Raw genomic sequence first — 26,976 nt, 5'->3', positions numbered from 1 at the left:
TAGAGAGCCAGACCGTGATTGCTTCCACGCAGGGGTTCCAGGCCCCGGTGGGGGGACGGGGGTTGGGGCAGCCGGGGAGCGGGGCACTGCCCGCACCCGGGCCCGGTGGCCTGCCCCGCCCACGTGGGGCCGCGGCCCGTCGAATGACTCCGTGCAACGTGTTGGTGGCAGCGGCGGCGGCTGCGGCTCTTCCGGGCTCCGCAGCTTCCTGCCGAGCACCGCGCAGTCGCCTCCGCCGCGGAAGCCTCGGGTGCAGGCCTCGGCGCGGGTGCGGGACCCGGGCTCAGCCGCGCGCGCCCTGCGGGGCTCCGGCCGCCCGACCGCACGATGCGCGCCGCGCCGCCGCCCGCGCCGCTCCGGCCGCTGCTGCTGCTGCTCGCGCTCCTGGCCGCGCCCGCCGCCCGCGCCCGCAGAGCCGAGTCCGCCTTGGCGCCGCCGCCCGAGCCCGAGCGCCGACCGCAGCCGTCGCCCGGCCCCGGGCCGGGGAACGCCACCCGGACGGGGTCCGGGGCGCCGGCGGGCGGCGGCGGCGGCGGCTCCAACAGCAGCGGCGACGCCCTGGTGACCCGCATCTCCAGCCTGCTCCGCGACCTGCCCACCCTGAAGGCGGCCGTGATAGTGGCGTGCGCCTTCACCGCGCTGCTCATCGCCTGCCTGCTGCTGCGCGTCTTCAGGTGGGTCCGGCCGCCCCCGTCCTTCCCCTGCGGGCCGACCTGCCCCGCCAGCCTGCTGTCGCCGCGCCCGCCACACCTGCGCGCACGGATGCTCTGGGCCCTGTCCTGCAGGAGCGCGCTCTGTCCGGTTTCTCCCCGGACACGGTTCAGAAATGTTCGCCTCCTTCAGCGGCAGCTGTCGCGGATACTGGCTGCCTTTGAACTCTCTGCGAATGTTTAACGCTAACAGGAGCGCTAAGGATTCTGATAATTTCGCATTTGTTTTTTACACGGAATTTATTTTTGTACCCATTTCACAGATGGGGGAAAAGTCTCCAGAGAGGCAGGGTGGTTTATCCAAGTAGACTCAGTGGTGGCGGTAGAATTGAACCCAGGTCCCGTCTGCCTTTAACCTTACCCACCTTTATCCTTCCCTCCTTTGCTTCCCAGGCTCCTTAATGCCCCACCTGCCTTTTCCCTTTTCCTTCATTGTGCTACCCAAAAAAGCAGTGTCTAGGGCTCAGGGATGTGCCCAGGACATGTGCTGGAGGTGTGCTTTGCACCGGGGATTGGAGCTGGACTCTAGGGTGCATGGCGACCTTGGTGGTCTCAGGGACTTTCTGATGGGGCATGTAAATGTCTCTCCTATGCTCCTGCCAACAGAGCTTGCCCCAGTGAAGATGCACAGGGCCATGAGGGGTCCTGAAGAGGCTTTTGTCGGCTGCTCAAGTTCAGGGAGAAAGTGTCTGGGAAATGAGGAAGGGGGTCATGGGTCCCTGGAGTAGAGATGAAAAAAGCTACCTGGAATGCAAGGAGGTCATTTCCCCCAAATGCCTGGAAAATCCCGTTTTTGCAGGAAATGAACCAAATAAATGTGTCCTGTTGCTCAGGCGGGCCGCTGGGAAATCTGAGTGTGTGTGTCCGTTATTCACTGCCCACCGGCCCGTTCCAAGTGTACACAGTGTGCTTTACTGTTTGATCAGCTGTTGGAGGTTTGGGGCCAGGGTCTGGCTCTCCCTGGGGGAGCATTTTCAGCACAGGAGCGGAAACCAGACCTGGAAAGGCAGGGTCGGGAGTTATCTGTTGAGGTTTGCTGTTGCCGTGTGACTCTGAGTCAAGGTGTTTCCTTGTGGGGTCTGTAGGATTAAATGCCAGAGATCTTGAGAAAATGGAGAAGGGGGGGCATGTTTTCACATCCACCTCCCCCATCCTCTGCCCTGGCACAGTCCACGTTGTTCTTCACCATGCTGATGCCCTTGATGTACTGGGGCATTGACTTCCTGCCCACCCCCCCATTCTTTCCACTGCCCTCACTCCTCTGCTTCCAAATTTCAGTGGTTCCCTGTGTAGCTGTTACTGGGTGTGGCATTCAAGGCTCTTACAAACTGGCCCCAGCCCATTTGGTGGCCATAAGCCAGCCCTCCTGAGCCTCCTCTCTGTCACTTGCTTGTTTTCTTATGCTCCATGGTGTTGGTCTGTGCTTTCCCAGCCCTGGGCCAGTTTCTGCTGCACACCTGCCATGACGGCCCCAAGGCCCAGCTCCCAGGCTCCCTCCTCTGTGTGGTTTTCTGGACATCCGAGCGAGGCCCTCACTTCCTTTTCTGGCCCACCGCAGCCCTAGCCTTGTGCATCTTCTGTACAATCCTTCTCATGCCATGCTGGGTGGCTGGGTTTAGTGTTAAGCTCCTATACTCAGTGCACAGGCCTGACAGCAGGGATGTTCAGTCCCTCCTAGGATCTCAGTGTCCCCCGCTGGCCTGGCATTCAGTGGAGCTACCTTAGTCCTTTACTGACCTCCCGATTGTTCAGCTGGAGTGAGCCTTGATGCCTAGAGCAGCTCTTAGCATGGAGGTTTGAAACATTTTGCTCAAAATAGGCCTCCAAGCTTACAAGGCAGTGTACTTTTTAAGAAGGCATTTGAACTATTTTGCTGGTCTGCTCCTTATTACCCAGGGGTGGGGAAGAAAAGTAAGCAGCATGGGGCCAGATGTGAGCTGCATGTTGGGGCAGGAGGAGAGCGGATACTCAGACCTCGTTGGAGGGTTTGCGCAGTGTCGGAAGAAGGTTCTGGTTTCATAGAAGCTGGTCATGTGTGTGATCTGCTGCTTCTTCCAGGGCCGGTGTTCTCGCTGGGGTGAGTTTGCAGGTGGGCTGCGGTCACCCTGGTCTCTGAGGCAGACGGGAACTTACAGCATTTGACAGCTGGGAAGGGCTTGATGGTACGCAGCCCCCATGGGCTCCTTTGCAGAGGAGAAAGTTACATTCCAGGGAGCAGAATGAGTTATCCACCAGATTCTCGAACATGCTGTAAATCCGTGGCTGAGGCAGGGCAGGTGGCCCATCTTGCTGGTGGTCTGTACCGTGGCCTTTCCCCCCTCCACAGTCCTCAGCAGACTCAGCCCATCAGGCCTCCCAACCACCTGCTGCTCTGGCTGGGTGTCCCGCTTCTGTGTAGTCCTGGCCATTCCACCCTGCCAGTGATGCTGAGGCTGTTCTGCCTGTGCCCACGTCCTTCCCCCATGGGAGCCCCCTCACGTGCCGGAACTTCTGCTTTGCTGACTCCCTACGAAGTCTTAGCAATGCCCTTCACATCCGCTGCTGTTCCTGCTGCCAGTCTCGTCCCTGCCCCTGTCCATCCTCCCTCTCTGGTCTTGTCCTTCCTCTGCCCACCTGTGTCCCCACACACAAGCTCGTCAGTGTGCGGATGATGCTGGCTCTTCGTACAGGGGCCCCGCCTCCCTCTTGAACCCCTGTGTCAGCTTCTGCCTATTGCTCCCTCCTTGCTGGGCTTCCAGGGGTTCTCCAGGTCCTGGGGGCCTGGGACCTGCATGCTCTGCTCCACTCTGACCCTCTGCCTGGAGTCCCCTCTGCCATCCTGACTCCACGGCTGCCTCCTTGCTCTCCGCTCTCCTCTGCTCCCTCTGAGAAGTCTCCCCAGCCGGGGCCCTCCAGGGCTCCCAGAGCATGCTGGGGCTTTCAGGTTCCTGCATGGGCTCGAGACTGGAGACAGTCACTGAACGTGTCCCTCTGCTTTCCAGCCTGGGGGGCTCCCAAGAGCAGAGCTGGATCTTGGTCATGTGTGTCTCTCTAGCACTGGGTAGCCTCCAAGCCCATGCTGGCATCTATTGAAGATATTTTTTTTAGCAAAGGAGTATGGAATGCCTAAGTATTTTATGCTACTGATACTCCTCAAAAAGCCCTCTGTGACTCGATGCACAGCTGTTGCCGGAAGCCTGCGAAGTAGGAATTCATTTGGATGGTGACCCTCTGTGGTGACCCTTAGCAACACAGATCAGGGAGAAAGAGCTTAGTCAGGTTACTGCTTATAAAGCAGCAACTCTAGCCCAATTGTCTATTTCCCCTAGAGCCACCTCGCCAGACAACAGAAAAGGTGTGGATCCAAGGAAACTGTTAAAACTAAAAGCACGGAAACTTTGTGCAGTGGCAGCATCGTAGCCAATGAGGGTTATCCAAGGGGTGATTATTGCTAATTGAAAACTAAAAATACAGAATATATACAGTCGTGAAAAATATGTATACCTTTAATGAAGCAATTCCATCCCCAAGGTACACACATTTTTCACTGTGATACATCTTCCTTTTTCCAGTTTTATTAATTAGAAGAGGAAGCAAAGGTGCTTGGGCAGCAAAGTTCAGAGCAGTTCTGTTTGGTAGTGAAAATATTTAAATAACCTATGTATCTAACAATTGGGTCTTGGTTAATAATTTATGGGAAGTATGGAATACTGTTTAACTGTTAAAATGATGACACTGGGGGTGCCTGGGTGGCTCAGTCCATTGGATGTCTGCCTCTTGATCTCAGCTCAGGTCTTGATCTCAGGGTTGGGATTTCAAGCCCTGCACTGGGCTCCATGCTCAGCATGGAGTCTGCTTAAAAAAAAAAAATTAGATCAATGACTACATTGATCTAATACTGTACATTATTGAGTGGAACGGGTTACACAACAGCATGCATAGTATGATTTCATTTAAATAACAAGTTACACATATAACGAATATGCAAAGAAATCCATGCCTGTGTGCACGTTTGTGGGTGAGGGTGATTATTATTTTTCAGATGATGTTTTTACATGATCTGAATTTCTTGACAGTGGACACTACTGCTCTCCCTGTCTGTACAGTCAACCCCTGGCTGTGTCTTTGGCTCTGTCTTCCTGAGGGCCTGTGTGAGTGTCTGGGGTATACATCTATAAGTGGGAATTTTGGATCCCAGAGCCACTCATACTTGATTTTCTTGAGTTTGTACCAGTTCGCCCTCCTGCTGGTAGTGCCTGAGGGTCCCCCCTCACAGATGGAGGATCCTTAGAACCACCTGACTTTCTCACTGTTTCAGGCAGATGGGTGTAATTTGGTTACTCATTTTTTTTTTTTTTTGGCATTTTCCCAGTTTCTGCTGAGATGGAGCATCCCCCCATCCAATACTTTTACTAATCAAGTAGATCCCTCCGTCTGCAGAATCAATGATACCTTTTTCATGTATCTGAATCATTAAGGAACACTGTTTTGGGACTGGAGACAAATTTGGGAGGAGGGAAAGGTGGCTTGCGCACCTGCGCCCCCCACATGTGCATGCACATGTGTGCGCGTGCACGTGTTTGTGCGTGTGCATGTGCGCGGGCGCGCATGCGATTCTGGGCGCGTTTCTACACAGCTAACAGTGGGGCTGTTCCCCCCAGGTCTGTTACCTGGTATGTTTCTGAAAGCTGGAAGGGAATTGACAAGGACGCTGTGTCTAGGAAGCAGAAAACTGCAATTCCTCCAATTTTTTGATGTTTAGAACTATCTGGTGGGTTGCATGGCATCAGAGACTCTGCGGTCTCACCTTGCTCTTCGAGATCTGGGAAGAGTCTGACCTCACTCTCCAGGGTCCTCTGAACAGGGTGGAGACCAGGCAGGGAACCCATCCCCTCCACCATGACACTCCTTCCCCCGTGGATTCTCCACTGCGGAGGCCACATTTCTCAGGTCTCTGCTGGCTGCTTTCCCAGCCACTTCTTATTTCAAAAGCTTTGTACAGTCCTCTTATGTGGAAGGAGGGTTGTGGTGCTTCCTGGGGCATGCGGAGAAAGATGAGCTCTAGGTGGTCTGACACTGCCCAGCGGTCACACTTGCATCCATGGCAGAGGTGCGCACCCCTGTGACTTTGAGGACGTCGGGACCCCAACAGCTCAGTCACCTTCCTAAGCCAGCTCTTGGCAGAGGAACGAAGACTTTCCTGCTTACCCTGGATTCCCCAAATTTCCCATCGCCTGTGTGTTTACATTTATAATAAGAACAAATGTTATTTAAGAGAAAACATAGAAGCTTGATACTTTCGGGATTTGGAGAGACTTACCGTTTGACGTGGTTTTAGTTATTGCTCGTTAGTAGGAGAATATTATTGTAATAAACCAGAGCCTTAGGCAGAGCGAGGTTAGCAAGGGAAGTCCCTTTTTATGAGTTTGAGAGAGACTGGGGAGCTTGTTAGTGTCAGGTCATTTTTTCATGGTCTGACCAAGGTTTCGAATTGGGGGAAAAGGTATAGAAGTGAAACATATTTATCCTAATTTTTAATTTTTTAGTGGATTTTTTTTTCTTTTTCGGTTTCATTGAGTTAAAGCAGGCATACAGCACTGTGCTTGTGGAGGGCAGACAGCTTCATGGTTCGACTTACATTTATTGTGAAATGCACGATAAGTTTAGCGAACTTGTCATCTCACCGACAAACCCAACAGAAAAAGGGAAAAAAAATTTTTTTTTCTTTATGATGAGAACTTTTGGGATCTACTGGTTTAAGCAGCTCCTGGGTACACGGTCCAGCAGTGTTCGCTGTGGTGGTCATGTTTACAACGCACTCCCCATATGTATTTGTCTTACAAGGGCAAGTTTGTACCTTTTGGCCGCTTTCATATGGTCAGCCCCCCGCCAGCCTTTAATTTTATATATGACATTGAAGAAAGAGTGTTAAATAAATCTAAGACAGTAAAAATGCAGATTTTTTTTTAAACGAGGGTAGAGTTTATGTTTGATTCTGTTTTCCATGAAGTTAAAAAAACAGTCACAGCACATGGGAAATGTAAGTTCCCTCAAGTTGTTCTCCTCCAGGGAGGAATTTTGCTCCCTTGGGGTCATTTGGCAAGTGTCTGGATATGTAATTTTTTAAAAAAAGATTTTATTCTTATTAGAGAGAGAGGGAGAGTGAGAACAAGTGGGGATGGGGAGGGGCAGAGGGAGAGGGAGAAGCAGGCTCCCCGATGAGCAAGGAGCCCTATGTGGGGCTCGGTCCCAGGACCCTGGGATCATGACCTGAGCTGAAGGCAGATGCCACCCAGGCACCCCCGGAGATATTTTTGATTGTCATGACTTGAGGAAAGGGATGCTGTTGGCATCTCGAATTTAGAACCCAAGGATGCTGCGGCCTACCCTACAGTACACCGGACAGCCCCGTAACAGAGAACAGTGAGCCCGAGACATCAGGAGTGCCGGTGCCTCCTGGGAGCCTGGGCTGCAAGGCTGTTGGTCATCCGAAGTGAGCAGTTTACTGAGCCTTTCTGGGCCTTCAGTGTCCAGCACTAATTGCCATATATGCCACCTGTGGGGGTGTTTAGGATGACATGGAGTCAACCGAGCCCCTGGTTCCCTTTTAAACAGCTAAGTGTCTTATTGTATTTCAAAATATGGTTCTGAAAACAGAACTAATTTGTACCCAACGTTTTGGCCTTGCTTCTCCCTGTAAATGAGCAAACAGCCATATGGCCCAAATAATCAGGCAGGTGCGTCTGCTTCTGGGCTGCTCTCAAAGGTAATTGGTGACTTCTTAACCTGTGTGAGCCTCCCTGGACACGTAGGACACTGAGTGGAGGAGGTGCCTCATGGCTGCACTTATTAACGTGCCTGGGAGGACCCAGCACACCTGCCCCTGATTTCTTCTATCAGATTGGGAAGGGAGAAAAATGCCTCTTTAATTTAACCCTGAGCCCTCTGCCTTAGACGGCTTTATCTGTAAACTCTCATGCCTGTGAATGCCTTGGTTTAGGGGGCTTTGCAAATGCAGATCCTTCTTGGCACACAAGGCGTGGGGGTCCCCAGTGTTAGTGTCTGCACAGCATGCTCCCAGACTTAAGCAGAGAAGGCTTCAGGGGTTGTGCTGGTATTTTAGTCTTATGGCTGATGCTTTGGTTCTAACTCTTTGCAGAGGGAATTTCTGGGACTGTGAATTTAGACGCATGTTGTCATGGTTTCACTTAAAAAAATGTGTGCTTAATCTAAGAGTGATCTTCCAGGAACCCAGACTTGGTATTTATTTTCCCAGGGGGCGCAGGAAGGGGGGAAATCCATGCTCACTGGCAAGTTCGGAGCAGAGGAGAGGCCGTGGCACAGAGAGCTCCCCTGACCTCCCTCCCTCTACCCCATTGTACAGATGAAGAAACTGAGGCCCAGGACGGGGCAGGGGGAGGGTTTGTTGAGGTCATCCAGTGAGTTTGTAGGAAAAGCAGAACTTAAGCACAGTTGTCTTTTTTTTTTTTTTTAAAGATTTTTATTTATTATTTGACAGAGAGACAGCGAGAGAGGAAGCATAAGCAGGGGGAGTGGGAGAGAGAGAAGCATGCTCCCTGCCATCAGGGAGACCCACGTGAGGCTCTATCCCAGGACCCTGGAATCATGACCTGAGTCAAGGGCAGATGCTTAACGACTGAGCCACCCAGGCGCCCCATGCACAGGCATTCTCTTGCTCAGCTCTGTCCTTTCTGGGCCTCCAAGCGGGGGTGGGCTGGGTTTTGGTCTGTTCCAGCTGGGTCTCCCCAGCAGAGGTCAAGGACCCATGAGAAAACACGGTTGACAGGATCAAGCTTTCTTCCCAGTGTATTTTCTGAGACCCACTGTGAGCCTAGGGGGAACTGTGCTATGGGGAACACACCAGAGCCTGTTCAATCTGGGACACGGGATAGTGCCCTTGGGTGACTCTACTGGGTAGAGAAGAAAGACTCCAATTCAGCTGGGGAATGATGGATCAAAAGTAAGACTTGCACACAAAAGCATAAATTGCAAAAGGATGGCCCGGGGGCTTTGGTGGGTGACAGAACAGTCTGGCAAGGAAAATGGGGAGGAGGAGGATTAGGGCTTGGTGTGGGGTGGGATGAAGAGGCCCTTCCAGGACCAAATGGCTGAGCAGGGTTTGCTGTGGGGAGGGTTGGAGCAAGGGATCACTTGGAAATCGTGATGATGATAACAGCAGCCACTGATGTTAATTAACCTCTAATGTGCACCATGCTCTGTACTAAACGTTTTCTATGTGTTTCCTCATTCCTATGAGCGGTGTGCTGCCAGAGTCCCCACTTTACAGATGAGTAAATCAAGGCACGTGCAGCTGGGGAAAGGCCGGAGTCTGGCTTTGGAGCCAGCATTCCCCTCCCTTCTGTTGTCGCAGGTGGATTTTGGAAGACATGGTTCTAGCTGGAGGACATGGGGAATTGTGGTGGGTCAGAGGAGTGGAGGAGGGAATCACAGTGCTGCTTAGGACTGCCGGCCCTGCTAGGGGCTTAATACGTATTTGCTGAGTGAGTGCGTGAGTCATGATGTGGCTATCGTGGGGACTCAGGATGGTTGTGGAGACCTGTGGAAGGTGCTGGAAGGACTGGTAGGGATGCCTGGAGGCCTGAGTGGATGAAGAGGAGGAGGGAGAGGAGAGTGTTGGGGGCACTGAAGGGCCTGGAGAAGGGTGGCAGAGGGATGGGAGCGGTCATCCAGGAGAGAATGGGAGGAAGAAGGTGGTGTCCAGTGAAACTTGCTCACAGAAATTCCAGCCACACATCTGGACATCTGGGCTTGGGGTGGAGAGGTTGGGAGCCTCGGTGGAAAGTGACTGTCCCTGAGTTGGGGATGTTGGCAGTGAGGAGTGACATTCCCAGGCCTCCTCTACCATGTGGCAGGGACAGGTGGATGCTGAAAAGGCTATTCATGACATGTGTCCCAAGGCACGGTGACCTCAGAGGTTCCAAGCTGTAGTTGGGTCCGCTGGGTCCATCAGAAGTGTCCCTCTTGGTCATCTTACCACTGCCCTTGAACCAAGGGAGCTGCCTCTGGAGGCCGCCTTCCTTGCCTTATGCCCCGCTTGCCTCACCCGGCACGTCATAGGAAAATGAGGACCCAGCCCTTGGCAAACACAGCTGGGGAGCTGGAGGAACGGGTCTTGGTGTATTTGCCATTGCCATACTGCGCGCGACTCCTCTGACAGGCTAAAGCAGGGGTGTGCTTATGTTGTCTCGGAAGAGTGAAAGTCAGATCTGACCCTCAGGGATTTACAGAGGGGGAGAGAAACCAGTGTGGGGAGCAGACGCAGGCCAGAAGCTGCAGCATGAACGGGAGCCCTAAGGCTTGTAACTGAGCTCCCCGGGGTTATGCGTATTCAGATGAACTGTGAGCGCCCCCAGGGTACGGTGTACCCCTACCGCCCCCCCCCCCCCCCCGGTTGTGTGCTGGATGCGGGCATTGGGCTCGGTCAGAAATGACGGCACTCTCTTAACCCCACGGGGATAGTGCCCAAGAAGGGGGGGACGCAGCCAGGTTGTCTAAGTAGTGACTGGTACCCTCCATCAAATGAGCTGCTGGCGAGCGGGTGTGAGGAAGTGTACTGGTTGAACGTGTCCATCACTCCATCCGTCTGGGCTCCTGAGTTTTGGTTGGGTCGTTTGCTGTCCCTCAGGCTAAGCATCACATTCATGGCCATGGCCAGGAGATGGTTAGGGGTTTGCAAACTGGTCGTCCCTGGATGCGTGTTTTGTTTTGTGTTGCTCGGATGTGCACAGTGTTTTTAACAACGGAAAGGGTCGAGAACACTTAAAAATCGGAAGTCTCTGCATCAAAAATGTAGGTCTGCTTTTCTGGACGGATGGGACTACCTGGAGACCCAGGGCCCATGTTCGTGTGACAGGCACGGGCGGGCATCTGCCTCCGCTGGGGCGGAGAGCACCAGTCCTCGTGTCTCTGGCTGGGAGACAGAGCATTGGTCACCATCTGCCATCCTGTTTGTTCTTGTGTTTCTGTCATCCCAGACCTGCTTCACTGGTTTCCACTGCCTGGGCCGGGGGCTTGGGGGCATTGGAGTTTCTGACCTGGTGCCTTGAGTCATGGTGCTTGACCGGGAGCTGGGTGCTGGGATGACAGAGGAGCCCCACATGGTGGGGAGGGTGTGGCACGAGGACAGGGGTGAGGTGTGGAGGGGCTTCCGGTGCTTCTGGAAGGCTCTCGCTGTGCTCAGGAGGGCTGGACGGGAGCTGCGTTGGAGCGGGGCCCCTGGAGACCTTGAAGCTCGTGCTGCACGGGAGGAAAAGCTGTGTCTCCAGGAGCCCGTCGGGAGCAGTGCAAGGTCAGGTTCATACGGCTGTTTCCCTCTTTCGGGGGCTTGTTTGAACTGCTGTAAAATTCATGGAGGCTGCAGCGGGGCCGAGGCAGGGCAGGAAGGAAGGCCGTCCTGGTGGGAGGCAGTGGTGGCCTCGCTGCTGGAGCTCGGGCCTAAGTCCAAGTCGTTGCCCATTCTCCAGGGTCCGCCCCGTTGTCCCTGCCTCTCCCGTTCCTGCTCCCTTTCAGGGACACCGGGAGGTGGGTTTTGGGATTGAGTTCCTTCTTTCTCCAAGTTTACTTAGTTTTCTAGGGAAGGCTCACTTAACGTCTTATGCTCTGAGAACGCAGCTGCTGCAGGTTCAAGGTCAGAGTGGGAAGGGCCTCTGACCCCAGCGCAGAAGCCCCAGCAGGCATTAAGGCTGTGGGGCGTCTCGGCCACCTGCTGACAGCTGCTTGATTTGGTCCCTTCTCCTTTTGTTCTCATTTGCTTTATGAATTTTTCTAAATGTCAAAGGTGACACGTCATCTTTGTGACAAGTAGTGTGGTTTGGGGCGCCTGGGTGGCTCAGTCAGTTAAGCCGCTGCCTTTGGCTCAGGTCAGGTCATGATCCCTGGGTCCTGGGGTCGGGTCCCACATCGGGCTCCTTGCTCAGCGGGGAGCCTCTCCCTCTGCCTCGCCTGCACTCTGCCTGCTTGTGTGCGCTGGCTTGCTCTTTCTCTGACAAATAAATAAATAAACAAAACAAAACAAAACAAAACAAAAAACCCCCAAAAAACAAAAAAAGCCAAGTAGTGTGGTTTTGGCAGCGTGCTGGTCCTTGAGCTATGGAACTACTTTATTTTTTTATTATTTTACTTTTTTACAAATAGACACATATTTTTCGTTTTTATTTATTTTTTAAAGACTATTTGACAGAGGCAGAGAGCAGGAGCGCACAAGCAGACTGAGTGGGAGACGCAGACTCCCCGCAGAGCAGGGAGCCGGATGCGGGGCTCAATCCCAGGACCCCAGGATCATGACCTGAGCCGAAGGCAGAGGCTTCACCGATGAGCCGCCCAGGCGCCCCCTAAGGAACTACTTTAAAGGGATTAAAAATGAAGTCAGCTAGGCTGGGGGGAAAGTCCGGCTGCTGGATGTGGCTCCCAGAGTCACCGGATGCCTGTGGGGGCAACAGTGCTGGCTCTGGGCCGGGCAGAGGGGCCCCTGGGCCAGCTCCAGGAAAGAGCCGGCCTGACACGAGCCTGCTGCATTTAAAAACGTTATCTTAATTACTGACTTCGAATCTTACTTCCTTGTTTGTTCATTTTAAAAATAGGTTGTATATTCACATGGTTCGGAATTCCTGAGGAGCCAAAGGGTATGTTGAGAATAATATTGCCTCTTGTCCTCCTGGCCACCGCGCCTCCTTTTCTGGGTGCTGTCGGCTTCCTGTGACTCTGTGCAGAGATTTTAACAGTGTAGAAATGAACGTAACGTATGCACATACACATTTAAATATATACATAGCTTTCCCTATTTTTATTTATTTTTTTATTTTTTTAAAGATTTTATTTATTTATTTGAGAGAGAGACAGTGAGAGAGAGCATGAGCGAGGAGAAGGTCAGAGGGAGAAGCAGACTCCCCATGGAGCTGGGAGCCCGATGTGGGACTCGATCCCGAGACCCCGGGATCATGACCTGAGCCGAAGGCAGTCGTCCAACCAACTGAGCCACCCAGGCGTCCCAGCTTTCCCTATTTTTAATATCAACTTTGTAAGATAGAATTCCCACGTCATACAATTCTCCACGTCATAAAATTCATGGTTTTTAGTGTTTGTGGAGTTGTGCACAATCCTTCATTCCATTTTATTTTATTATTTAGAAATTTTTTTAAAAAAGATTTTTACTTATTTGACAGAGGGAGAGAGCACAAGCAGGGGGAGCAGCAGGCAAAGGGAGAAGCGGGCTCCTCACTGAGCAAGGAACCCAACCCGGAACTCGATCCCTGGACCCCGGGATCCTGACCTGAGCTGAAGGCAGCTGCTTAACTGACTGAGCCACTCGGGCACCCCCTCCCCAGTCAATTTTAGAAGGTTTTCATCACCTTAGAAAGAAACTCTAAGCCCATCAGCAGAACCCCATTTCCCTCCCAACCCCCAGGCTTGGGTATACACTCAGTTGGGATTCATTTCCCTTCATACTCCTCTTTTCCAGAATTTTCCTGGCTCTTCTTTTTACCCTTTAAAAAAATTTTCCTTCTCTGAGCTTTGGGATCAACTTGTCTAGATTCCCCCACAAAAAATCTGCCAGTATTTTATTGGATTTAATTAAACTGGTAGATTCATTTGGGAGCCTTGACATCAGTATGGAGGTTGAAGCTTTCTTGTCAGAAGCACAGCGTGCCTTCTTTTCGTTGACACAGTCTTCCATTGGTTGCTTTTGGCGGGGGCAGGAGACAGCTGACCACCAAGAGCCCTCACAGTTGGACTTCTAGCTGCCTGAGAGTGCCCACTCTGAGGGTGTGGGGACACCGGGTGTCCCAGCTGAGTCTCCTGCTCTCTTGTTGGAGGTTCTGGAATGTGCTGGACCTAGATTTGCGGGACAGGTCACTCAGTGCTTCTGGCTTTCGTTTCTTTGACTCCATGATGCCTCGCTGGCTGGAGGCTCCAGTAAGACCATGGGTATGATGCCTGGCACTGAGCGTGCCCATCGTGGTGGCTGCCATTACTGTCACCCCAGTGGAGCGATGATGCAAGAGGGCCACACGGGTTTGAGATGGTGCCCCATAGTGGGGGCAGTGCCCATGAATGGAGACCACAGGAGAAGAAACGGGGACACCTGACTTGGGTGTCCTGGGAAGGCTCATTGGGGAAATGGGAAAGCTGTGGCCCCATGGGGTGGTTGGGGCGGGGAGGCACCCTGGGGATCCGTCACTGGCACCCCAGCTGCACCAGGCAAGTGGTAGAAATGGATACGCCTAGAGGCACATAATGAAGGAATTGCAGAGCTGAGGTCCGAACCCCATGTCTAGATGTCTGGACGCCACCTCAGTTTGTGGATCTGAGCGCTGCACCCCCCAACCCTTAAGGGTTTGTTTGGTTGTGTTCCTCTTGGTGGGGGAGGGCTAGGGTGGAAGACAACCCCCCCCCCGCCCCCGCAAAGCTGGCAGAGCTTAGCTCCAAAGCTCTGCTCCTGTCCCTTGTGTTTGCACCGGCGGAGCTCATTGGGAAACCTGCTTCTGACCAGCTGCTGAAAGGGCCTTTGAGTAAACAAATCCTCTGGCATTAGGATTACATTTCAGAGTACAAGAATCTTGAACGTCTCCTCTGTCCTGTTAGAAATGTGTGTTTTGGCTCCCGTGGAAGGATCCTTTGTCTTTCAGAACTTCTCTGGTCTTGCCTGTTCCCGTGAAGCACAATGCAAACTTTTACTTAAAACCGCCATTTGCCGTCCCTTCGTTGAGGCCACCTGCTTTAAAGGGACCTTGTTCCGGGAAGGAGAAACCATGTCAGGGGCCATGCTGGGGGCCAGGCTTCTTTCATTCCTGAATCTCCTTCTTTAAAAGACACGGAAGCTCCGGGCCCCACAGTTTTGGGGAGCTGATCTCCTGCCCAGTCCCCTTCCCCACCCTGCCCCGCTTCCAGCCCTGCATATGTCTGGGTTATGAACTCAGGTCTGACTCTATACCTGGGCTCTAGAACCAAAGATTTGCCTTCTCAACTACGGAGAAGCTGCGTGTCCTCTGTGTAAATAGCTTAGTTGGCACCAGCAAGAGCTCAATTATTACGAACTAGTATTAATTTAAAAAGACAGGTTAGAGTGTCCACACGCAGAGAGGACAGAGCAGGACTGGGCGAGGTGATTTAGACTAGAGAGATGTCCATTTTCTGTTCTCTGGGGCAGGGTGGCCCTGTTCCCCAGTCCCAGGACCATTCGAGTGTGCAGGAAAGGCTCATGGGAGGTTCAGAGGTTTCCCCACTGCCGAGGTGTGTGCGGCTGCAGAAGGAGGGGTCGCCTTCTTCTCTGCTGAGGGCAGCGCATTGTCCCATGTCAGGCAGTGATTGCCCACCCACCTGCCCGCCTGGGATGGCGCTCGTCCGGGGAGGCTCTGCCGAGGAGTCTGAGTCTCCTTACCTTCTCTCAGGTCCCCGTTTCCCTCTTAACATGTCTGACAGTGGACAGTGACATGGCTTCTGTTTGTGAAGTTTTTGTGTCTCAGAGAGTCGATCATTTGAAATGTAATTTCTTCAGCTCATTAGGTCAAAACTGGCATTTAAAGCATGTATGAGGCCTTGCTAATGGCCTTTCACACTAGTCAGGGTTCTCTAGTGAAACAGGACAGATAGAAAGGTAGATGGAGACACACACACACACACACACACACACACACACGGAATGTATGTCGATATATAACCCATGAATTATGTTATTACTACATTAATTAAATTAATCATTTGCATTAATACAATCGATAGATTAAAACATATTTTTTGAGTAATTGGCTCACGTGATGATGGAGGCTGACAGATTCCAGGATCTGCCGGGTGAATGTGCAAACTAGAGGCCCAAGAGCTTATGATGGCGTAAGTTCCCATCCCAAGGCTGGCAGGCCTGAGACCCAAGAATAGCTAATGTTTTGGTTTAAGTCTAAAGGTAGGGAAGAAACAAAAAACAACATCCCAACTCAAAGGCAGTCAGGCAGGAGGAAGTCTCTTACTTGTGGGAGGATCCGTCTTTATTTTCTGGGCAGGACTTCAGCTGATTGGACAAGGCCCACCACACTGAGGAGGGCAGTCTGCTTTACTTAGTCTGCCAATTTGAATGTTAGTCTCATCCAGAATTACCCTCACAGACACACCCAGAAATAATGTTGATGAAATGTCTAGACACCCCGTGGCCTAGTCAAGTTGACATATTATTACATACATACAATTAACCGTTATACCTCTGATGTAATCTTGGGGTATAAAATTCTTTTCTGAGATCATGTGGTTGGAATGGTTGGCATCAAAGCAAGTAGGCACGACATTCTAGGGGCTGGCGGTATCTCCCAGCTTCTCCCTTGGGTAACTGTTTAAGGGACCTATTTTAAATTAAACAGGTTAATTTTCTCATGACAATAAATAATCAGGAAGAAGGAAGGTGATTTTATGGGTAATAATGATCCACTCCCATGAAGGAGAGCTAAAACCAGAGCCTCCAGAACCTTCTTCCAGGCCTATGCTCCAGGGCGAATGACTAACCTGGATTTTAAGTTACAAGGGCACCACGAGGTTTTCAAATCAGACTTTGCATTTTCTAGGCTTTGCGATACCTGAGAAACAGTTACCAACAGCCCTGTGACTCCTTAGCCTGAAACCATTTCAGGGTGTCTCTTTGGGCGTCCACATGGGGCTTCCTCAAGCCCTCAGGTCACGGGACGGTCCTTTTCTACCAGAGAACCCCGAGGAGCAGGTATTATGGATTACCGAAGGTGCTTTTTGCCAAAAATACAGATACACATGCAGATAAATGACACTTTTCATGCTTTTGGTAGAGCATAGTAGGTAAGACAACAACAATTTGCTGTAGCAGAGAAATTATGAGAAACCTGAAAGTGAGCCTCTCCTTTAATCATTGTACAAACTGACCAAAGAATTTCTGTGCGCTGGGGACCGAGAGGTGGTGTGTGTGTCTTGGACATGGTCCCCACCTGGGAGCAGCTTACTGTCTGCAGGAGCATGGGATCCTTCAGGGCCCCATTGATGATTTTTTTGGGGGGGATAGGAGGGGCTTGGTTTCTCATAGTATCAGCTATACTCAAAAAGGAGGAGGGACAGCATAGACTACGAGGCATTTGGGAAACGTTCAAGATCACGGAGAAATAAATGCAAAGAGCGTTGGTAGTCATGATAATGGTATTATTCCCAGCAGCGTCATAAACTTTCAGCCAGGCCCAGATGAATATTGTATCCTTCGTGCAGTGTGACTAATGCTGGAGGCTGAAGGCCTTGTCTTAGCACTTTCCCTGTGGCCCACAGTGACCCTTTACCATCCCGGAGGTAGACGCTTAGCGTTATAACTCACTGTCCTCATAAATCCTCATGGTGGAAACAGTATCGGCTTGTTTTTACAAGTCCTTGTTGTCTGAGAGAGGCTGTGGCACTTCTCTTTATTATTATCACTAACAGTAATTTCTGCTGAGAGCCTCCTGTGTGTAGGTTCCTTATACACACCGTCTCATTTAATCCTCTCTTGCCTGGGAGGGACAAATACGGTCCTTATCCTGTTGTATTTAGGAGGACGTGGAGGCTTTGGGATCACTGGCTTGCCCGGGATCACACAGGTTGAGGATGCCCGAGCCCCACCCCGATCCCACCTGGGTGGCCCATGGGTGCTGCTCTCAATGCCACCTGTGCTGGGAGCAGTGATGCGCGGATACAGCGGGGGCAGGTTGGGGGTGAGGGAGCAAGGGGGCGAGAGGACAGGTGTGTCATGCCCATGCAGACGCTGCTCTGGATCCTGTCTTTTGTGAGTGTTTCGATCTTCTGCTCATCACAGGTGTTCTTTGCATTAGTTTTACCCTTTAAAAAAAATACTGCACTGGGGTCTTACTTATCTCGATGACTGGGCTTTGCAGTGCTCAGGGCAGGCACGATCCTCTCCCATTTGTGGCTGAGGACCAGGAGGGCTAGCATTGTCAGGAATCCGTAGAGGTCCCATGGCTGAAAGGGACGGGGCGGGGATGTTCGCTGGGGCTTCTGGGAGCCGGGTGGGAGGTGGCAGCGTGACTTACCTGTGGGGGTCCTAGCGTTCTGCAACGTGCCTGTCTTCTTCCAGGTCGGGAAAGAGGTTGAAGAAGACCCGCAAGTATGACATCATCACTACTCCCGCCGAGCGCGTGGAGATGGCCCCGCTGAACGAGGAGGATGACGAGGACGAGGACTCCACAGTATTTGACATCAAATACAGGTATGGGCTGGGGACAGTAGCTCCCTCCAGGGCTCTCGGGGGTTGGGGTGGCAGGGCGGTTCACCTTGGAAAACAACACTTGGATCCACCTTGGATCCAACTGCTTGGATCCCTTCCAAGAATGCACGGCCCCCAGAAAGCCAGCAGAGAGAGGACTCCGGAGCAGCGGTTACTCCCACATTCCCCTGATGCAGACGCAGGAGAAGTGTGGTCTGCATGAAGGGCTGAACGTCAGACAGAAGGATTGTCCCGCACTGCCAGGGCGGGGGGCCGGGTCCGAGCAGCCGCAGACGCCACACGGAGTGCACATAAAAGGACACTTCTCTTTCAGCCTCACCAACACTCCTGGCTGAGAGCATGGGGTGGGGTGGGGGTTACTCCTTGGGTGGAATTTGCCGATGAGCTCCAGAGGCCAGGGTGTGACCTGAAGGCGGCCCCGTTGGAAAGTCAGAAGGCCTTTGTGACTTCAGGCTTTAGTCTGGTTTTTGGATCCTTTTGGAGGGTCCTTCGGATCACTGTAAGTCTGAGGGGAGCGTAGTTTAGAGATGAGGACTCAAAGCCTCAGAGAAGAGAAAGCTGTTTGCCCAAAGTTCCAGTTACTACCAGCAAAAGGGATCCACAGGTCTGGGCTGGACCCCACCCTGAGCCCTCCCTGCCAGAGTTCTCCAGAGAAACAGAACCAAAAGAAAGATTTATTTTCAAGGTCTAAGTCTGATGGTCTAAGAACCAGGAGAATCAGTGGTGTGCGTCCCAGTCCAGGTGTAGGGGAAGACCAGCGTCCCAGCTTGAAAAGTCCGCGAGGAAAGTGAATTCCCTCCTACCCCAGCCCCATCAGAGAGGGCAATCTGCTTCACTTGGCCTACTGCTAAAATTGTCACTCTCCCCCAGAAACGCCTTCCCAGACACACCCAGGACAGTGTTTGACCAAATATCTGGGCACGCTGTGACTCGGTCAGGGTGACACGTAAGCTTCTCCATCCTTGAGAAGGCAAGTCTCCCCCACCTCTCCTGACTAATTCTTTATCAGCACAGCCCTGGCCAATCTTGGCCCTTCTGTATAAATCAGTTGTCAGAACCAACAAAACCAAGTTTGGGGTTTTGACTCCGTGTATCAGCTTAAGGGGAATCAACCCCTTTATGAGAACACTTCCAATCTATGAATGTGGGTCGACTTTCCATTTATTTAGCTATTTCAAAAAATGTCTTTCAGTACTTTCAAAAATTTCTTCATAGATGTTCTATAAGTTTTTGTTAGTTATATTCCCAGATATACTAGATATATCCCCCAATATGTATATATTTATTATATATCTGCAAGTGTAAATTTATGTGTATATTTTTAACCTAAAAATACTGTTTTAGCGTCATGTCTGAAAAAATGGCTGTGTGATCATGTTTATATACATACTACTATTAGAGTTTGTTAATGAATCACACCTCAATCTCATTAAGACCACGTAAACGTTAAAACGTGGATTGCTTATTGTAGATAGCTGAGCAAACCGTTAGCTATAATTTTTTTTAAGATTTTATTTATTTATTTGTCAGAGAGAGAGAGGGAGAGAGAGTGGGCACAGGCAGACAGAATGGCAGGCAGAGGCAGAGGGAGAAGCAGGTTCCCCGATGAGCACGGAGCCCGATGCGGGACTCGATCCCAGGACTCTGGGATCATGACCTGAGCCGAAGGCAGCTGCTTAACCAACTGAGCCACCCAGGCATCCCCATTAGCTATAATTTGCATGTTAGGTAAGTAGCCCCCTTGGAGTAGAATCAGAACAATTGGTGATATTCATCCGTACGACGGCGTAACACACACATGAGAAAGTTAGTGATTGTGCTGGTTTTATTGCTTAGCCATTTTATGTGTCTCACATCGAATGCACAGAAATAAAACATAATGTGAAGAAAACTATGTCCTCATTTTGAGTCACCATGAAAAGTGTCTGCTGCGTCCTATAGGCTGGGGAGTGTTATACTATACCATGGGGAGCCCTCGAGAATCTTACGTGGGTCAATGTACTGTTTTGATTCCGAGACACTTAATAAAATCCCATCCGTATTTAGTGACTGAACCCCCAGACCTCACGAGACAGGAAAAGACTGTACCAGAGAAAGACAACAGTCAGCCTGTCCAGATGTCCTATCTTTAGACTCGTACTTTGGCGTGAGATGGAGAAAGGGGCCCTTTCGGGGTACGCGGATACGCGTGTTATTGTGGTCCAAAGACCGCTGGGTTGCCATTGTGTCTGGTGTTGTTGGAAAGAAGTTACATATTGAAACCACCGTCAGATTAAGAAAATTCCATAGCTCGTCTTAGTTCTTCAGACACTGGAGCAGGCACCTTTCCTGGGCTGACAGTTTGTGCTGTATGGACGCTGGTACTCTGGTAGAAATTTTCAGATACGCTGTGTAAGGCAGCGGAAGGCGTCACACCATCATTTGGCCTCCAGTACTCATTTATTTCTTAACTGGAAGTTTGTATCTTTGGGCCGTCTCCACCCAAGTCCCCCACCCCCAACTCTCTGCCTCAGGTAGCTACCAATCTGACCCTTTTCTGTGAGGGTTTTTTTTTTTTTTTTGAGATTCCACATATGAGTAAGGTCATGTGGTACTAGTCCTTCACTGTCCGGCTTATTTCACTGAGTGTAATGGCCTCAAGATCCATCCCTAGTGTTGAAAATGGCAGGATTCCTTCTGTTTTATGCCCAATAATATTCCATTGTGTGTGTATACCACATTTTCTTGCTCTGTTCATCTGCCGACGGACACTCTGGTGGTTGCCATGTCTTGGCCATGGTCGAGCCATAATGCCGTGGTGAAGGCAGGGAGGCAGTGATCTCTTCAACCTAGTGATTTTGTTTCTAGAAGCAAATGGTTTCGTTGAACCACCTGTCAGTGTTCCCCAGGTGAATGGGCGCTCCTCCTCCGTCTTGCGCAGCAGTAGCACGGAGCCCCTCAACGCATGGTAATTTTTATTTTTATTTTTGTTTATTTTAAAGATTTTATTTGTCCATTTGCGAGAGGGAGTATGAGCAGGGGCAGAGGCAGAGGGAGAAGCAGATGCCCCACCGAGCAGGGAGCCCAACGTGGGGCTCCATCTCAGGACCCCGGGATCATGACCCGGGCGGAAGACAGATGCTTAACCGACTGAGCCACCCAGGGACCCCACATGGTAGTGTTTCATACAGGCATTACCTTAAGCCCTTCAGGCACGCTGATGTCTCCAGAGGTTTTAGCAGCAGTGCAGACAGCAATGGGCTCAACGGCTGAGAGCTGTTCGCGACCAGGAAGGGCGGGGGGTGGAGGGAGACGAACTTGGCAACATTTCCCTTTCCAGGGCTGAGGGATGGCAGGAGAGCTGCTCCCCGTGCAGAGAAGGCAGAGGGGTCTGGGGCTCTGCCTCCCTTCCTTAGGCTTCCTTTGGGTGTGTTTCCAGTGTCTTCCATCGAGTATTTTAGAAAATCGAGTATTTAGCTCTTATTTTCAGCGTACTTTTCTGGTGTCAGCCTTTCGGCTTCCCGCCACAGGCTTTCCTTACCGCCGGGCGCCCCCGGCCTCCCTGTCTGTTCAACTTCAAGTAGCTCCTGGCGGACTTTTCCGTTGTTTGTGGGTTGAAATGCTATCAGGATGCGAATGAATTTGGAGTTGGGTCACGAGATGCAAGACTGCTCCAGTCCTCAGGCCCAAAGGCGACTGACTATTTAGGAAGACGGAACAACACCTCTCTTGAGTACAAGTGTAACGTATGCTGTGGACAGTACAGCTAAGAGAAAGGAAAAATAAAATTGCCTGTAATCTCACTGCTTAACGGTAACCACTAGAGTGTGTATGAGTACATATCTGTGAATATTATTTTCTTTTCTTTTTGCTTTTTTTTCTCAATAGAAGTAGGACTGTGTAACACATGCTGTTTTGGAATTGTTTTCCACCTGAACGACGCAGTACGAACAACTTTATAGGTCAATAAGTTTGAAAGAAGGAGAGTTTTAAGACCCGTTTTATGTTTGGTTTAGTGTTTTTGGGAACTTCCTTGTCCGCACCTGACAATCCGTTCCCGGGCACTTGTCTTTCCTCTTTAGGTGTCGCTCAGCTAAATATTGGGTTCCCTTTGGGGAACGACGATGTGGCTGAATTGGGACCCTGGGTTGCGTTTTGAGTGAATGCACAGAGGAAAGCTGTATTCTGGGCGTCAGGGCAGTGAGGTGGTAACTCGCTAAGTTCATACTGTGGCGAGGGCATTTCTTTGATAACACTTTGTGACTTAGAGCCTGGACGCATCAGCCAGGCAGGAGATGGGGGGGAAGGTGGGCAGGGCGAGGCATCTGTGCAGAGTCCCCTTTTTAGGGCTCTGATGCAGCTGGGGTGCTCTAATCCATGAGGTAAGACCTCTCTGTGCTTTAGGGCCCGATGTGGTGGGGGCTGGGGGGGGGAGGGCGACAGAGTCTGTAGAAATGAATTTCTAGCTCTGTCCTTAAAAAGGCTAATTAGAGGAAAGCAATGATGGCTTCACAGATTACAGGGAACCGTGGGATTTTGGAACGATTCCGTATTTCACAAAGCTTTTTGAGTCCCGGGTGTTTGTGCTTTGAGCTGGGCTGGCCCAGTGTGCGGCTGTGGTTGGTGTTTGGGTGTCTGTGCACACCCACTTTATTACGGGAGACTTCCGTGATCCCCTCTAGGCATTTCCCCAACATGAGGCCCGTGTCCATTCGTGGGCAGTACCGGGGGCTGTCACACCTGCAGCCTGAAGGTAGGCTGCTGGGAGCCCGGGAGCCACAGTATTCCTCCCCACCGTGTGTCCCGGCTCTGTCCCTCTGCCTCTCAGGTTCAGACGGGGTGTGGCCTGTGGGAATATACAGTTACGCATTCTAGAAATGCCTGCCTCCCACCCTCTCCGGGGTAGAGCTTCCTGTGGGACTGTCATGAGAGAGGCCTGGCCTCTTGTCTTTGGAACAAGGGTGTTGGGTGGCTGTTTGCAGCAGGAGGTGAGAAAACAGATTGACTCGCTTGTCCTAGATGTGGCCCCAGGGCTCATAGTCCCCAGGGACACCCTGTGGCGGCTGCTGAGTGCACTGGGCACAGCGACTTCTGAAAGGCTGGGCTCAGAAGGCCCTTCTGCCTGTCCCGTGCTTCCTCGTCTTCTGGAACGAAGGTTCTAGAGTAAGAAACAAAGCTGTTGGGAGCACCAACCTGTGGACAGACATGGAGGCAATGGGCATTGTGAGCTTCTGAGGTCCGGAAGGAATCGTTGACCCGCAGGGCCCCGCTCCCCGGAGATGCTCGAGTAGCCCATGTGCCCCTGAAACAGCAGCAGGGTCCTCCCCAGAGCCCTGGAGATGAAGCTCTGCCCGCCCTCCTCCTTACAGGGTGCCGAGCTTGTGTGTGTGAAATGGGCATGTCGTGAGACCTTTTTATTTCCCTGAGAAGTATCAGCCATGCGGGGTCCGTTCTTGGTAAGGTATCGTGCACCTTAAAACTCTCTGAGTTTCGTGTCCATGAGGGGAGAACTTACACAGACGGGAATTTGCGTGGGAATGAAAATTTACCACTGACTGAATGCAACTTACTCAGGTTCCTGCCTACACACACACACACACACACACACACACACACAGTTTATAGAGCTGCAGAAGAATCAATCAGGCAAAAAGGAAAGAAAACCCAAAAAACAAAACCCAGCACAAATAATCATAGCAACGCTTTTGTAAAAGCTAGCCATGTCATCCTGTGCGTCCTTTGTGTTCCGTGTCCTGGGATGAAGGCCACAGGAGTGCTGACAGGCGGTGGCGATCTTCATGTCGGTCTGTCTCACACGCATTCCCAGACAGGGCCTCGCTTCCTCCCTCCCTCCCTCGGCTTCTGTGTTCTTTATTCCTGGGGCCTGCGTGCCCTTTTCCCGAGGCATCCTTCACCACTGCGTGGAGAGGTCAGCTGCCAGGGCGCTGGACAGGTGCGGAGACAGGTGCTTCTGTGGCTTTGTGCTGACAGACAAAGCATGGGGCAGCGACAGGTTGGGACACGTCCCTCTCCTTCTCTGCGATGGTTATGACCCAGTGTCGCTGGATAGGACATTTGGAGATTTGAAAGGAATAAGCATGGAGCGTGGCACCTATATGTGTCTTCTCCTCTCAGGGAACTTCCAAGGGGGGAGACGGGGAAGGCTCAGCATGGAAACAATTTCAAGTTTATCTTCATGACAACAGGAGTGTCATTAGCAGTTTGGCTATTCTGTGGGGGTGGGGAGAACGAGGCTCGAGAGTCCTTTCAGAAATCTCTGCCCATGCCCCGCTCCGTGGCCAGCTCTTACGGAGGGTGGAAGGCTGAGCCTGGCCCACCTCCCGGAGCTCATGCAGAGACGGGGAGACAGCCAGGAGCAAGGACACTTACCAGGCAGCCTGAGAACTGCAGGGGAGGAAAGTGGGGTGCTGTGGACAGCCAGGAGGGGTGCCTCTCCTGGGCAGGAAGCTCTTCCCAAAGGAGGTGAAGCCCATGACTGGTTTGAAAGGAAGCGCCCCAAAGCCGGTGAAGGGGCAGGGAGGGGGGAGGGCGTTGTAGGGGGAGTTGATGGCTTGTGCGAGTTTGAGTGATTAGAGGGAGAACCAGGTGGCCTGTGGCTGTGAGCCTCTGCCCACCCCCCAGAGCCCTTCTGAGGAGAACCCCAAAGCTGCATGAGCTTGGGGAGGCAGCAAGAGGAAATGAGGAGACCTAGGGTCCGTGTCCGTGGTCCCCTGAAACTTCCTGAGTCATAGTGTCACCAGAGGGTCTGAAGCCAGCCCGACTGCTCAGATTTGCTGTGGGGCTCCCCTCCTCTATAGAGGCGGAAGGAGCTGGTGCCCCCCGGGGGCGATTGCACGAGCCCACATCGTGCGGAAGCTCTGTTTTCCCTGTTCTGGCAGCTGCCCTGCAGGTTTAGCTCTGCTCTGGAGGAACCGAGGAATTGTGCCGAGCATGGTGATTCATGGGGGTCCGCCATGTCCGCCCTGTTCCACGCCACCCTTCATGTGTGTTTATTCTGTAGAAGCACAGGGGTGTGCACAGCTGCCCCGGGGGGATGGGTGCCGTAGAGGTCGTGGCGGAGGACCCTGGGACATGTTCCTGTAGCATCGCCAAGTGGTGCTGCCACTAGATCAGCAATGTCGACATGTCCATTCTTGGTTTGGTCTTTGAGAGCTTTGAAAGCTCTCTGTCCCCAGGCCTCCTGCCCGCCGTCCTCAACATGGAGCCTGCAGTGGATGCAGCTGGACTGGTGGGGGTGGGGGGTGGGCAGGCCAGGTCTGAACACTTGAGGTCTGGCAGTCTGCATCTGTAGAGTGGGGGGAGTGCCCGGGCTCCGTGGATGTCAGTCGGTGGGGGTGAGCCCCTCACTCCCCAGCCCGGGAGAAGGGGCACATGGGAAAGCCACCCCACACAGGACACGGCTGGGGTGGTTGTCTTTCTCGTCCTCTAGTCTTTTGAGGAGGACACCCTAGCGGCCAATAGGAGGATGCCCCTATGTATTTGGGTTTTTTCCTTGAAAGGAGTTTGTATTTGGATGTCATTTCAAACTTAAAAAATTTTTTTAAGTTGCGAAAACAAAAATAGTATACTCTTCCCCCAGATTTTCCTGGTTTAACATTTTGCCTGATTTGCCTGATGGCCCTGTGTTTGTGCCTATGGATTGTTTTTGTTTTTGTTTTCTGAACTCTTTGAGGGTAAGCTACATGTATCATGTACCTTTCCAGCAAATACTTTGGTGTATTATTTCCTAAAAATAGAATGTTCTTGTCTTTTAGAAAGTAGTTGCCCGATAATGATAATATTTGTATTGGGGGATCATGTAACATTTTGAAAAGAAGTTCATTATTTTATAACTCTGTTAAGTCCCCACTGTTTTTGCATGTGTGATTTTGTGATGCCCATGAGCAAAGATGAAGACAGGACAGCGATGGCTCTGACCTCGCGGATTTTCTCTCCTTTCCTGAGTCTCTTTGGATGATGTCTTGAATGGATTTAGTTTTCAAACTTTCTTGTGCTCACTGCACAAATGTTCCTTGTACCCCCTGCGTTGCCCGGTACCATGTGCTTGGTGCTGGAGATTTAAAGATGAGTGAGCTCAGACAAGGGTTTTGCCTTCAAGGAGCTCCCAGCCTAAGCTAGAGCCAGACGTGAATCAGATAATGACATAAACCAGGGATCTGCAAACTCTGGTCCGTGGGTCAAATCTGGCTGTCAGCCTGCTTTTGTATGGCCAAGAATGATTTTCACATTTTTAGTGGTTGCCCTGGTGTGGGAAGCAGGGATACAAGGCCAAAAGAAGCTGTGTACTAGGGAGTCTGCCTGGGGACCTGGGATCCTGAGATCCTGAGATCCTGAGATCCTGGGACCTGAAAGGAAAGGAAGAGTTACTTTCCAGACAGTATGTTCAAAGGTCCTGTGGTTCAAAGGTCGAATGTGGCCTGCAGGATGGAGGCTGTTAGGATCAGAATCGATGCAGGGTTCTGCCGAGGGGACTGACTGGTTTTCCCTTTTCTTTCAGGTAAAATCTGTTTGCAGCATGTTGGCATCCTGTGGAACAGTCAGCTGTGGCCTGGGGTGTGAAGCATCTGGAAACTGTCTCGTCTGAGGTGTCGAGACCAAAACAAACATTGTTGATGAAACTATGGCACCGCTGCGTGTGTCCAGCATCAGTTCAGATTGTCACCACAGGAGAGTCGCCTCTACCACCCTCTGGACGCCCCTTTAAAATGTCACCCTTTCCTCCTCAAGAGGGCTTTTGCCTTGCTCAGGGGCAGGTGTAGAAACATTTTGACTTAAAATTTTTTTTTAAGGTAACTGTTGACAAAAGTAAAAAGTAAAGATCAGAAGTTAACAGGAACCCGAAAACACAAAAGCCTGAAGGCTATTCAGCTTATAATCTCTGACATTCTGCTCTTCTGGATCTACAACATTCTAGACGTCTGCCCTTTTGGTGGTCTTTTGGGCTTGGTCAGATTCTGGCCTGCTTTTGACGATGGCTGTGCGAAAATTCAGAGTTGAAATGTTGAGAGCTAGGCAGCCCTAGCAGAAGTACAA

The 26,976-nt window shown here is 51.6% G+C and overlaps 1 protein-coding gene and 1 pseudogene across 1 annotated transcript; both read left to right on the top strand.

Moving 5' to 3' along the window:
* Window positions 1-157: 157 nt before the first annotated feature.
* On the top strand, window positions 158-26,976 carry FAM174B (family with sequence similarity 174 member B). The gene is made up of 3 exons (XM_047736643.1): window positions 158-674; window positions 17,794-17,925; window positions 26,441-26,976. Exons 1-3 carry the CDS (start codon window positions 328-330, stop codon window positions 26,442-26,444), a joined length of 483 nt encoding a protein of 160 aa, XP_047592599.1. The 5' UTR covers window positions 158-327; the 3' UTR covers window positions 26,445-26,976.
* On the top strand, window positions 4,084-4,204 carry LOC125105724 (uncharacterized; annotated as a pseudogene).

Source organism: Lutra lutra, chromosome 7 (genome assembly GCF_902655055.1).
Source record: "Lutra lutra chromosome 7, mLutLut1.2, whole genome shotgun sequence".
Classification (NCBI taxonomy): domain Eukaryota; kingdom Metazoa; phylum Chordata; class Mammalia; order Carnivora; family Mustelidae; genus Lutra; species Lutra lutra.
The sequence above is the reverse complement of the archived record's forward strand: the minus strand, read 5'-3'. Positions and strand labels throughout refer to the sequence as shown.

Coding starts and splice junctions, on each gene's coding strand:
- FAM174B (XM_047736643.1), top strand. CDS start 328: ATGCGCGCCGCGCCGCCGCCCGCGCCGCTCCGGCCGCTGCTGCTGCTG. Junction 675..17,793: donor CTGCTGCTGCGCGTCTTCAG/GTGGGTCCGGCC, acceptor GTCTTCTTCCAG/GTCGGGAAAGAGGTTGAAGA.